Source organism: Perissodus microlepis, chromosome 14, assembly GCF_051167445.1.
Source record: "Perissodus microlepis isolate ML-2025 ecotype Zambia chromosome 14, ASM5116744v1, whole genome shotgun sequence".
Lineage (NCBI taxonomy): Eukaryota > Metazoa > Chordata > Actinopteri > Cichliformes > Cichlidae > Perissodus > Perissodus microlepis.
In genome coordinates, this window is record NC_140474.1 from 19,703,207 (window position 1) to 19,717,994 (window position 14,788).

Sequence of the window (14,788 nt, forward strand, 5' to 3'; positions counted from 1 at the left end):
GTGAACCACAGTGTAGTTCCACTTCTCCTTCTGGGCCTAGTGTCCTTAACATCCCCACTAGTGACTGTATCTGGAGGGCAAATCTCTCAAATGCCGAGACATCTCCACGCCTGATGTCAGGTGAGTCCATCATTGCAGCAATACGCCTCAGCACTATCTGATGTGGCTGGTCGAATTTGTCATTGAGGGCCTCCATAGTATCAGTGAAGGGTGTGGTAGAGTTGAGGTAAGCATCGGCTGTTAATCTGGCCTCTTCTAGGTGCAGGTGATCAACCAACACTTGATACTTGAACAGCTCAGTTGCGTCCTTAAATGAACTTATATAAACTTATAAACACCAATAAAACTATTCTATGAACTTTGGGGCCTTTTATACACCCTGAATTAGATATGTGGAAGAAAATGGATGGATGATTAGTATGAAAATCTTCCTGTAGATAATGTGCATCGATATGAACAATATATATCTGACAGCTTGTTTGTTTTCCTCTATGTCTCTGTATTTCTATTTCTATTTGTGTGCTTTTCTGACAGCAGGGCTGTATGTTGACAATGTGTCTGCCAGCACACATTTTGTGTCTTTCAGTGTGTACACTGCTGGGTTCCAGCTGTCTGAGTGGATAAGGCTCAATGAAAGGACAAATGCTACAGTGATTGTAACACACATGCACACACAGAAAGGCCGTGGGTATTTTACCATAATAGATAGTGTCTGTGAGCACTGATTAGAAAAAAAAAAAAGGGTTGACAAGACCACAGGTTAGCTTTAATGAGATCTGCAACATGGAACAAGACATAATATCATGCAACATATCGTTATTAAAGAGGAATCCGTTTAACTGTAGTAGAAGGATGCATGGTTATTAAATTCAGACCCAGCAGCGCGTCTTGGTTCACTCAGTATACTTTTAATTTCATCTTGTCACATAATATAACACATCAAACGTGGGCACAGCCTGTTCAATAAACACAAGACAACAATCATTTGTGCACTGTGGTACTTAATGTCCCGATTTATACTCACTGTTATAATGCACCTTGGCTTCTCCTTAATTAATAGGAAACAGAAATACTGACTTTTATTTATTTATTGTTTATTTAAGTATGAACCCAAAATTCTCCTACTCAGAGTAAAACAACAGCCACCTGCGGATCCCAAGCAGCTCAGGAAAAAGCCTCGGAGCAGGAAGTCAAAGGATAAGAAATGAAAACTTACAAAGTGCTTCCATTCGCATGACACAGACCTATAAAGGCTGACTGGTTAAAAGTCTCACAGGTGTTCACCTATTCTGTTCATCACAGGATATTTTCTGACACAGAGGAGAACATACTCACTTAACTCTCTGTAACACAGAAAAAACAGTCGATTAACTAATTAAACTCCTTTAACATTCAGCTCCAATTACACTCAAAAAAATATGAAATTGGGTGGTTGTTACATGCACAAGATCCAGACTTGTAATTTGAACTAAATAATTCCATGTTTCTATGGGGAACGTAATTAAATCATTCAGTATCTGCATGAAATTCAGCAACTTAATTTGTTCTTGTTGAGATGACATCATACAATCTAGTAAGAGTGGTTAGTTGCCTGGATCCAGCCACTCTGGAATATAAGTGGCAAGATAAAATTATGTTCATCCAATTAATTATTTTTTTGAGTGTACAGAGGACCTAAATCTGTCTGTAGAAAAATATAGAGACACTCATAATTTGTCGATTTTTTTTTAGTGTCACTTTTGAACATAACAACTGCTAGCAATCTTGTGGTCTGTCATTTTTCTATCCTAATGGTTTGTGCCCCGAGTTAGCAGTGTGAAAACAACACACACACACACACACACACACACACACACACACACACACACACACACACACACACACACACACACACACACACACACACACACACACACACAGTGCTTCACAATCCCAGCACTTTTCAAGGTTTGGTTGTCATAACACTTTCAAGTGAGTGCCACACATCCAGAGAACAATTTGGCCCCTCACATCCCAAATCTGAAAAAACACATTAGACGCATTAAAGTCAGACGTCACTCATGCCCCGTGGTGTTTTTTTTTTTTTTTTTTTTAGTTTTAGCAGTGCTATGAGTTCACATACATACACAACAATGCACATGTACGCACATATGGCGTTACACCATTCCACTCTACATGCGCATCGAGCATCATGTATAATACAACAACGCATGAACAGTGGGAGGCAAGACGAGTCAAAGGAGTCAGCAGAAAAGTCAGCTCTGTTGAGGACTAAAGTGTATCTGAATGTAAAAGTTAAACTTTCTCCCTTTTTGGTTTACTAAAATGGAATAGCTGAATGTGATTACACAGAAACTCCACAGGGTACCTTTAATCTCCATAAAGCTTCCTCATCGTGTGTAGGATCTCTGCCAGCTGTAAATAGCGTGGATATTATGAGAACAAGCTGGCACTCTTTTACATGTACTGACGCTGCGGTGGCGAAAAAATCTTCCTCCTGAAGCTCCTCCCAGGCCCCTCCTCCTTGAAGCAAGCTGCTTTGCTCTCTCCTCTGCATTGAAGAAGTCCGTGGTGGCCCTAAAGAATTCCAGTGAAGCTCTGTGGCTCCAGTTGATCCCGTGACTCTCCATCCCTCTGTTTGATGCAGCCACAGAGCCCACAGCACCAGCAGCATTCCCTTCAGATTGGGTGGAGAAACCGCAGTGACCTCCACGGTCAGTTAGGAGGAGAAAAAAATGTGGATTTGTTTCAAAAAGTTCCAAGGGCACTGTGGACTGGGCGTCTCCACGGATAGGGTCATCCTTAGCACACACGCTCAAAACAGGAATGGCCACTTCATCCACATCTCTTAAGGGTTCGTTGTGTTCCCAGTAAGCATCCCAGGTAATTGATGTATTGCTGCTACAGCCATTTCCTGTTGGTGCTGCAGGTGTAGAGTCAGGATATCCAGGCTGACAAAACAGTGCTTCCTCCAGGCCACGCAAAGAATGGCTGGAGAACAGAGTGTCTGTCTGCAGGGTCTCAGCCAGCACGGTCCTGTATCTACACACACACACACACAGGGATGGTTACAAAGACAAATGAAAAGACAGTAAATCAATTCTGAAGAGCTGCATGGGTCTCATACTCCTCATTGGCCTTGATTTGAGAAACTTTGCCATGGTCACGATGTCTCTCAGAATCAATGACTCAACACTGAGCGAGCTATTTGTTGCTACAGTGACATGACTGTTTCCCAAATTGTATGTGCCTCTCCAATTGAAGGTTTGTGAGTACTTATTTGTCTGTTTGTCACACAAGTCCCCTTTTCCCTTTCAGCCCACAAAAACATCGCGATTTTCCATCTTAAAGGACATAATTTTAAGGTGTACTTCGAACGGGAGCCTTATTGAGCTCCTTTTTTTCTTCCCTTTGCAAGCTACCAAATATCATTAAAGGAAAACTCAAATTTTCATACAGTTGTATTTATAGAATTTTTTTTATTTTGGTGATGTGCTTTGTGTATGCCACATGATCACATGGCCTCATGACTTTGAGTGTACAATGCATATTTTACTCATTAGTATAGCTCAAATTTGTACATCCTGTGTCACAAACACAAACATAGCACAAGCTCGTGCTATGTTAATTTCAGCCACAGCATGCAAGCAGCTCAAATGAATTACCTTGTGACACACTGCCCTTATCCTTACATGGCTGCACTTTGACAATTTAAGCTGAATAAAACTGTTCCAGCACTGAATTCCTGAAATGTTACCGTGTTATTTGGACAAATACACAATTTGTCTCGTCTCCTGTTGTTCTGGGGATGCAGCAATAAACCCCAAGAATAAGTCAGAATGGACAAGACAAATTAGCAGTTAAATGATTAGATGAGCTTCTTACATTATGTTATGGAGGATTTTACTTATTTAATCATCTGCCTTTTTTTGACTCGCTGTTGCGATATGGATATGCATAAATCATCATACAATACAAAATGTAGCCAAAGCTATAAAAATAAAACCCAAGTGGTAATATTGTGGAGTTAAGGCCACTGTTTTACTATCAGTCTGTCAATACGCAGTTTTTTTCAGTCATGTGACAGACTCACTGCTCTCGTGGTCACAACATTACTCCATCTTTATGGCTCATAATGGACAGTACTGCAGTGTTGCTTTTTTCACCAGTCTTGAGCCAAGACTACTTGGATCTCTTGTGATCCATATTCTGACCCGGCAGCTTTATTTAAGTCCCTGAAAGTGACAATATCTCTCCTAGAGCTACAGTTCGGTGCCAGGATGACATCTTTCAACCTGGCATAAAGTATAGACAGGTACATGTATTTTGATCTGAATGGGTAAATAATGTCACCGTCTGGGAGGTGAAGAACAAGAAATTGTTCATCATTAAAGCAAAGGTAAGTGATACATAGCAAGCTTAAACAAAGCTACATGTAAATCTTACAATTTGTCAACTTGAACATTTACAGTGTAGGGCCAGAAAAGTTCTGGTAGTATTAATGTTTCACATTAATGTCATGTCATGACAGTAAAGCTGACTGATTATTTTCCAATGTCAGGTAGGAAACATTCCCATGAGCTGCCACTAACAGCCTGTGTCGCTGGCCCTTCTGGCAGCTGTAAATAAACGTTGATGTATGCATCTGATAGCACAGCAACTATCTGATATTTCGGCTAAGTTCAATTTGAAGACATTCAAATAATGGCTGGAGTGCAAAGGACTACTTTTGCCCATGAGGTGGGCATGTCCCAGTAGTTTTGACATCATGTAAAAACTATGGATAACTGGCTCTTATCCCCCCCCCCCCCCGTACCTGCTGAGACATATTTTCTGGTACAGCACCAACGCCCCCTGCAGGGGCCAGCACAGCCCACTCTCAAACCAGCTCTGGCAGCGGAACACAGGAGACAGGCAGACAGCCGCCGTCACGTAGCTTGAAGATCCACACTCCCCCAGGTAGGACAGCAGAAGGCCAGACCCTGAGCTCTCGCTCACTGCATACAGTCTACCCGCAGGCTGCCGGTAGCGAATGTAGCGCACAGCCTCTCGTAGATCTGCAGGATCACCAAACTGCTGCAGTTTCACGGTTGTAAGTGGGCAGCTGTTGTGGTTGCGGCGATTGAATACCACTGGAAGGTAGCCATGGGACAGTGCCATTTCACACAACTGTTGAAAGAAACAAAGCAGATATATATATATATACATCGAATGTGTCTCAAAAGGTGAAACATTTAGGGTTATCATTAATAATACAATGGAAGTTACACACACAGTGCAGTCGTCCTTTGTTGTCCTAAATACCAGCTGAATTTGTGTTTCCTAGTCTCTTGGTTTTAATAATTAAACGAATAAAAAACTTTTTTAGAACACAGCATCTTCACAGCTGTAACACACAAACATGAATAATATTACTTTTATTGTATGGGAAAAAAAAACTATTACTGTAGGAAATCAGAACATGGTAAAACTGAGAAAGCTTTGCTTATTAAGTGTCCATTAATTAAGTGTCCAACCTTGCTTAAAGTGCACACGACTGTCTTACAGCATAGGTTTAACTATCAGCTCCCAACAGCACACATCAATGCTCAGATACACTCAAGAAAACCAACAGCTACAGACTATACAGGCTTAAGTTAGCATATTAAATATAAAGTAAATGACAGTACAATTAGAAAAAGACTGCGGAAGAATGGGTTATGCATCTGTAGGTTCTCCGTCATCCAGGACATGGTAGTCTTAAGACTTTGAAAAGAAGGTAACTGGACTTCTCCAATGTTATTTTAAAGAGTTTTCACCTCTCATCTAAAAGGCTTCTCCAGTTTTAAAACAAGAACTACATCACCATGTTTGGAGAAAAGCAACCACAGCCTATCAGCACACACACCTCATACCAACTGTCAAGCATAGTGGTGGAGGTGTGATGATATGGGCTTGTTTTGAAGCCACAGGACCTGGGCACCTTGAACTCACAGAGTCAACCATGAACTCCTCTCATCTGAAGTTGTATTCTAGATTCAGACGTGAGGACATCTGTGTAACAGCTAAAACTTGGCCCAAACTGGGTCATGAAGCTGTGGCGGGAGCTTAAACATGGAATTATATTTGTGGTAAAATATAATTATGAGCAAAGTATTTCACCTCACAAGCACAGGCACAATGCTGCTTATGCAATCCTATAAAGATCTGGGAGTTCAACTGGATCACGAGCTGGAGTGCTCAGCTAACACTGACTTCTACGAAGGCTCAGATCATTCAATGTATGCAGCAGGCTGCTCTACATGTTCTATCAGTCTGTTGTTGCGAGCACCATCTTCTTTGCTGTGGCGTGCTAGGGTGCAGGCATCGAAGCAAAGGACGCAAACAGAGTGAACAAACTCATCGGCCGAGTCTGTTCTTGGCATGAAGCTCGCCACCATGGAGGAGGTGATCAGTGACAGAATGCTGACAAGACTGCGGGCAATCATGGACAATGATTCCCACACTTGGGACAAGCTGAAGAACAGTTTCAGCAACAGCTTCCTTCAACTATCTGAAAGAACGTTAAAGGAGGTCATTCCTTTCTGCTGCTATCACACTCTTCAATTCATCGACTTGGGTCAGGTCCACACGTGTGGAACAGAATTAATCACACCTCAGTGCATCCTGTCACTTTTGTACACCACAAGATATATTTGCACGCGCACTTGTCTTTTTATATTTATACCTATATCTCTATATTTATCTATTCCTCTTAATATTTATCTATCATTATCTCTGTTTCTACCCTCATTTTATATAAGTGCTTGATGTTTGTTGTACATTTGCTGCTATGACAACCCAATTTCCCTCTGGGATTAATAAAGTCTCTCTGATTCTGAATTAAATTCCTCACATGTAAATTCAATAACCTACACAGGTAGAACTCAGCAACCAACTACACAAAGAATCCATTACAAGAGTATCCACTTGACAAGTGCTACAGCAGATTCACGCTCTTGCAGGCAGTGCTCGCTCTAATCAGACTTCTCATAGTGATTTCAAACGAGTAATTCCACAACCTTTGTGACTGAGACATTCAGATTATACCCTCAAATGAAATGACACCATGACAGCAACATAAGTGCTCTTTAATACCATATCTGTTCACAATTTAACAAATGAACTTTGCTGAATTAACTGCCAATAGTTATTTTTTTGCGGTGTAATGATGGAAATGCTTCCGTTGGGCTCTGCCCTCCAAACTGTCAAAATTCAGACTGATCAGAGCAAGCAGAATTCAGCTTTGAGAGCACAGTTGCTTGTGAGAGCAATAACACTTTATTTCTTTATTTATGGTACCATGATTGCATCAGTTTGCACAGGTATTTGCCCATCTAGGGCCCACAAAGAGGTTTTCAACCAAAGCAAATGTGCCTCTGTGCAGTCCTCCAAAATCCCAAATGCATTCTGCTCAATACGACGGCGATGCTGTCCACCATTAAAAGCTTTATGAACAGGGAAGGCTGTGACAGTGGAGTTGACTAGGAATGGAAGAAGCATGAAGAAAACCCAATCAAGGCTTTTAAAAAAAGAAAAACACCATAAGAAACACAGACAGTGGCTGCAGTGGACACTTAATTGTTTTTAACACAGCATTTAATTTCAGCTTTTTGAATGTAGAGATGGGAATAAACTCAATAAACTCAGTAGCTCACTTCCTTTCAATTGCCGCTCTTCTTGGCAGTTGGATCCGCTTATCAGTTCCAATTGCACTTGTGCAACAATCAGCTGATTTTAGTTTGTGAAGGGAGGATGAAAATATGGACATTACTTTTATTTTTATTGCAAAAATGTTGCAGATTTTGCAACAATGTTGCCGATGTAAAGAGCAAACATCTGCATTTGCAAGCACCTGCACAGACAGCATGCTAACGCTAAGCTAGCTAAGAACCCAGAGTGATGTTAAAGCTGAGTGAAATTGGTGTGTGGAACTTTACCCTATAGGTTGATATTGTTAACTGGTGTTTGGTTGTTGTACCCAGGTATTGTTAACTATGAGGCAGCGTTTTTCAGGTCATTTTACGGAGAAAACATATTGTACTATAAAGAAAAGTGTTCTGTGTAAGATTACATTATTTTCTTTGATTAACATTATAATATATCTATATATGATCTATATAATATAGAGGGAAAATACCTCCAACGCGCACTAAGATTTGACCACATAACGTAATTTATTTCAGACAAATGTCATGTTTTTGATAGACTCTCAAAGCTGAGCCAATGAGAATTGATAAGGAATCAAATCGAAACGCGATTTAAAAATGGAACAAGAATTGCTAAAATTTGATCAGTTCCCATCCCTATTTGTATGTTAGAACTTCCCTCTTCTCTGCAGCTTGCTGACAGACCAACAACATCACCAGCAGGAGCCCACAGATGGACTGTATGACATATTTATGACATTGTCCCCATCTGACAACAGACGCTCTTTGCAGGTAGATGGACTGTCTGAGCATGCAAAAGGACTGCAAACAGGCAGACATGCAAACATAATTTCCCCATTAACCTGCTGCAATGCTCACCAAACAGACACTCTCACGTGCATGATGAGTTTTTTTTGGCTGCTGAGATCTACACATGCAGGTTGTTGAATTTGTGTGCAAGAAATTTAATTGTGCATACTGCATTAAATAGCTGCCCCTGTGCAATAATATTATTTGCTCATGATTATATTTTTACACGCCAATTTTTACACAAACATAATTTGAGTTATTGCTGCTACAGGTTGGTCTACAACTTACTGAATCATGGGTTATTCTTAGTTCTCTAACTTTCCTTTTCACATGACAAACAGACAACATCAAAAAATAGCGAACCTCTTCGTCTTCATTTATTACCCTGGAAAAAAAAAAAAGACTGTAACTTAACTATGGGAAGGTTTTGATTCAGAGCAGAACACAAATGACGAGTGATTTTCTAAATTACTGTGAAAAGCTCTCCATGCAGAGGGACAGAAAATGAGAAACTGCTGCAGTCTAGTCTCTAAATATTACCATTAGACCAAATGACCCATTATGTTGTCTGGAAGCACAGGGAGAAGATTTGTCTTCCCTCTAAATCTGCAGTGCTTCTAATCCTTTATCTCAGCACAAGAGAAGGAGAGTGCACACACACACAGAGGCTTGTGACTCGGGACAACGGTGAGATTATTGTACATTTTGTGCAAATAAATGGCTGGATTTTAAATGACCTTTCACTTTAAATCTGCAGGAATCTCAACGGGCTGCGAGAAGAGCATTATATATTTACCAGCTGAGAAAGACTGCAGTAGCAGTTTTGCCACTTCTTCGTTGTCTATATGAAAAGAGGATTTACTGTGCCAGACACATTACTAGGTCAGTGCTGCGCTGAGTTCTTATACCAGAACATCACTCATTTGCTCATTCATTAGCCTCTTCCTCAAATCATCAGGATTTGAGAGGAGCACACAGGAGAAAGGACTATTCACATATGAATATAAATCACTTCTGGGTTCAGTTAAATTCCCGGTGATGCAGAGAAACACAGAGCGATCTTACGGTTTCAGCAGCATATTAGAGCTGTGACAAACAATGAGCGCTCCAGCTGTGATTAAATTAGGAGAACTGCCAGCCTACTAAGGTATTTTTCCAGTCGCACAGTGTAAACAAACATCAGACGGTGCAGTTTACCCACAGTAACGATAAAAAAAGCTTTATCATTAAACCTCAATAGGACTTGACGTTTTTAGCCTCAGCATTACCATTTGGTACTTGATCACGAAAGATTCTATGATTTTAAAGTCGCTGCAAAGCACGTGTCAGATCAAATGTACATGTTCTAGTTTGTGGGGATATATTATACTAACACTATGCAGTTGGTTTTGTTAGAGATTTAAGTTTAATTGTACTGCAACTGCCACTCCAGCACTTTTTGGCTGGTGCTGATAAACTGTCAGCTCCGTGACAAATTCCTCCACCCAGGGCTGCACACACTGCGCAACACCCCTTGTCCTCACACAGCGACAAAGACATTAATACCAGAAGGCTTCTAAAGGTCAGCGGTGCTCACATTCAATTAGGAATGCTACTTGATCAAAAGCCCTTCAGAGGCAACAACAATGTGTCCGCTGGTTAACAGTTTGCTAAAATACTATTCAGCAGTCACATGTACAGAACGTCAACACAAATTTTTGCTGCAATATATTACCATGTTGCCGTTTATACCGCCATTCATTTTCGGCTATTAGTTTTAGACGTTTAAATCAAAAATAGAAATCTACAATTAAAAAAAAAAAAGTTGTTGCACTTGTTATGTGTTAATCCCGATTTCTGGTGTCCTGGTTTATTTAAATGGTTGGCAGTTTTATGACAAACTATTTGAATGAACTCTAATCAAAGGAAAGGCTGTTTCATATTAATTGTTTGGAGTAAAACACACAAACAGTAGAGAAACAAAAGCCTGTGTTGCTGGAAGAAATGGGTGAGTTTATGATGCAACTGCGTTGCTTTACAAAAAACAATACAAGCAAAGCGTGGAACCGATTTGTGGATGTAACGTTACATTAAATCGAGAACTTTGTGAATGTTTCTCAGAAAGTTTTAATTTCCACCCTTTCCAATTTGTTATGTTCTGTACAGTATATAAAATTTAAGTATAAAATAAAGCATTCTGCATTGTTCACTTACACATTCACTGGTTACTTCATTAGGCACCAGTGCTTTACAGCCACCTGGCACCAGCTCAGTGCATTTAAGCACGTAGACATGATCAAAACGACCTGCTGAACTTGAAACTGAGCAGCAGAATGGGGAAGAAAGGTGGCTTAAGTGTCTTGAATGTGGCACGGCTGTTGCTGCCGGAGGCGCTGATCTGAGAAAGTAGATCAGCAGTTCACAAACTGCTGATCTACTGGGATTTTCCCACACAGCCATCTCTAGGATCTACAGAGAATGGACTGAAAAAGAGAAAATATGCAGAGAGCAGCAGTTCTCTGGGTGAAAATGACTTAGTGATGCCAGAAGTCAGGGGAAATTGCTTGAACCTGATATGAAGGCAACAATAACTCAAAATACCACTTGTTACAACCGAGGTATGCAGGAGACCATCTCTGGACAAACAACTTGTTGAAACTTGAAGCAGATGGGCTATGGCAGCAGAAAAACAACATGCATGGATTCATCTTCCCTTGTATCAGCGGTTCAGGCTGCTGCTAGTGCAACGATGTGGCACCAGCTGGTATTACCAAGGCGCACTTACTGAAGAAGCCATTGGGGTTATGTGTGCATCTTTATACATATCTTGACATATGCACATCTTACACATTTAAAAGATGGAAATCAGATTTTTGCAAGGACAACTCAGGTTGAGCAGTTTGGAGACAAACTTTGGGAGTCACGGCTGAGATGGTTTGGACTCTCTCACTGCTCTGACACTATAAATTATAAAAACTGATGGGGGAGACGGAAAACAGATCCATGATCTGTTTTTTTTTCCTTGTGAAAAAGACACAGTAAAGTATTTGATGAACAGTATGCTCAGGATTTTGGCACATTTATGCAGAGCTTGTCATTTTTTTTTTTTTAATACTGCTGGTTATCTTTTTGATAAACATACTCTTTTTCCAGAATCGGGAATGTTGAGGTTTTATTGCATCCCTCACTGACAGAACCATGAGTGTTGATATTATAATTTCCCCACTTTTACTGAGCAAGTGCTACACAGCTATTCCATCCAAGATGTTCGTAAGCTGAAAGCTGCTTTTTTAACAGTAACATAAAGAAATGGTTAAAAAAAATGTAAGTGTTAAATTGTAGTTTACATGTAACCAAAACATTATCTAAACCCCCATGTAGTGCATTTCTCCATCACAGTCATGCCAACGCTCAGGAAGTCGCTGCACCAGGCCAAGAAATAAACCACAGTAAACTATTTCTTAATTTTAGTCTCACAGTTTAAGCAAGCAAACTGCAACTTGTTAACTGGAAAGGTTTATGAGGACTGGTGGGAGTTTGTTTCCACTGTTTCCAAGGCAAAACAGCCACCAGCAACTACCAGCAGCTGGGTATGAGGTATGTAAGTACATTTAAAACTCTGACCTGAATATAAAGGCAGTGAAAAGTAATAGATATGATAAACAATGTTTAATGCATATGAACCGTACCAGAATGAGAGAGACGAAAGGGGTCTAAGACAAACTGTGAGTAAAAGTATGAATAATTGATGAAGAGGTGGTTCATTCATAAATCCCTGGAATGGGATGCGTTAAAGAGGAGGCGACAGGAACCACAAGCCCATAAAAGAATCTACATGTTCCTTGGTTTCAGTCTTGTGTGACAGATATAGATGCATGGTTGTGTTTGAGCTCTTTTTATCTTTGCCTCCCCCTCTCTCTCCCACACACAGAGACTGTGACTGCTTTATGCATAGTAAGTCTCACCAATAGCAGAAGCAATCTTAATTGGTGCACATCCCTTGTGGTGCCTCAGATTCCAGCCCTCCCAAGCATAAATGACCGGGTTCATTGTAAATACTGTATTCTGATGATGGGTGCCAGTAAAAAAAAAAAAAAAAAATGCATGCTGCACCGATCACTTACTCTTCATCTCTACATCATTCAGAGGCTTTTCCTTGTGGTAAAGCTGTAGGCTGCACTTTCCGTTTTCTTTGCTTCTTCTTATTTCTTCCTTATTGTCACTCTCTATCCTTTCCTTTTTCTTTTTTTTTGCCCTAGTTTAATGTCAGGCACATTTGATTTTCCAGTATTCCTGCAGACTTGTCATTTCTGACACAGGGCTGACAGTAAGCCCATGAGTGCTTTACACACAAAGCTAACGGTATGAAATGAAGCATGATACCAGGTGGCCAGAACGGTGAAAGAACCAACAAGCGTTCATGTGGAGCAGCACTCGCACTTCCCCGGCCTTCACAAGTCAAGCGATGCTTTGTAATCCCTCACTCAATTACCTCAGTGTATTGAAAGAGCAGTTGAAAGACTGGCGCAGCCACTGCATCTGCTCTTTTCACTGCTCTGCTCTTTCCTTTCAACTCAGCTTGCCATGGCTTAAGCTCAAATGGCTATTTGGCGTCTTCTCTTTTTAATTAAGAAGGCGATTCTCTTTTGATTAGTTTAAAGACACTGTGCAAGGGTGTGCATTAAAAATTACCTTATTTGTTTCTGGTTTTATTTTATTTTTAATCATTTGCCCAGCTATTTAGCTCATGAAATACTCAAAATGCTACACTTGTATTTTTGATGCAAAAACCCCCAAAGAAGACAGAATGAACTCCCAAGCGACTGCTGTATTTACATCACGTTGGTTTATGCTGTAACACTGATAAGAGGAACAGGGCATCTGTAAAAGTTCACGACACAAGTTGAGATTCATCTGCTGGGGACTTCAGGGTATGGCTTCTGTCTCTAAAGCAGATACAAATGGCTTCCTGTTGTCAATACGCTGTATACAAACTACTAGCCTCCTCTTTGTTCCACAATATGCTTCTTTACACTCAGTTAAGTTTTTATTGACATGCCGATAACGCACGAGTTACCTTCAGGACATTTCTAGTGATCTTCCCAAAAGAGTTTGGAATGATGAGAAGAACCGGACTGGTGGAGTGACTCGAAGTCCTGCGACGTTTCTGGTAGGATGGCACAGCCCAGTCCAAGGCCACCAGTCCGTCGTCACTTAGCTGCAGGTTATCTCGCACAAACTGGACCGGGCTTTCGTACGGCCAGCACGCCTCGTAAACACTCTGGAGAAAGGCGCTGGCCCTCCATGTCCAGCCGACACACGGTGAGTAGTTACTGAAAGTCCAGCAGTGCTTCAGCAGGTAGTTTGCCAGCGCGGAAGGTTTACATATTAGCGCCACGGTGCGTGGCTTCTCACCTGTCAAAGCGCCCACGCAGGCCGACAGGGCATCGTCGCTCCTCTCTCGCTCCGAGACGCACCTCTCCGTCTTGCCTTTCGCCACCTGCTGTAAAATTCCAAATCTCTGAAGCAAAGCATCGCGCTGGCTCTCGGTACAAAAATATTTGGAGCCTGGCCAGATTGAGACCACCAGGATCACAAAGCACAGAGCCAAAAGCCATTCCAGCATTGGCACGGTTCGGGATGAGCAAAATGAGCACAACGCGAACACTTTCCACTTTGTATTCTACATTTGCATATTGCAAATTAGTTAACAGAAAGATTAGCCGTCTTGCACCTTGCTGCTTTTGTCTGTTGGTGCTCAACTCCTCAGTTAAAGCTTAGTGCTCCCTCCGGTGCCAAAGCGCACGAGTCCCCGGTCATTACAACCGCGTGGTCCCGATTACGCAGCGTTTCTGTCATTCCAGCTCCCACAACAGAGGCTAGTTAATGCCTTCAGTTGTGATTAGCTAGCTATAAAACACGCAGGGACAGTTCCGTTCACTTATCCACACTGCACTTTCCCGACACCGGCGCTTCCACCCAACAGTCTATAGCGCGAGAAATATCCGTGAGCAACGCGCTGCTGGAAACGCCCCCCACGATGGGTCCCATTAAGACCAACCCCCTTTACGAGAGAACAGGTATGTGTGGTTATCTGTGCTGTTATTTACTCTCCCATGAAAATACTTCCTGTAAACAACGATTAAAAAAAACCCAAAAAAACCCGTACACTTCGTCTCCATCAGCCTCATGAAAAGAACCACACCCTCCCGTAACTGCACTTTGCTCTTCACACACGGTGGAGGCAGACCTGTGTACCGCGCACGACCATTATCAGATGTGACCTTGCACTCGGAAAGTGTGAGAGAGGTAAAATGAATAAAGAGTGATCT

At 41.4% G+C, this 14,788-nt stretch overlaps 1 protein-coding gene across 1 annotated transcript; it reads right to left on the reverse strand.

Annotated features, from left to right (window-relative positions):
- Positions 1-888: 888 nt before the first annotated feature.
- abhd15a (abhydrolase domain containing 15a) lies at positions 889-14,584 on the reverse strand. Its single transcript, XM_084951346.1, has 3 exons — positions 13,534-14,584; positions 4,817-5,169; positions 889-3,042 (listed from the first exon to the last, which is right to left on the reverse strand). The coding sequence occupies exons 1-3, from the start codon at positions 14,080-14,082 to the stop codon at positions 2,391-2,393; spliced, it is 1,554 nt and encodes a 517-aa protein (XP_084807472.1). The 5' UTR covers positions 14,083-14,584; the 3' UTR covers positions 889-2,390.
- Between the last annotated feature and the right edge of the window lie 204 nt (positions 14,585-14,788).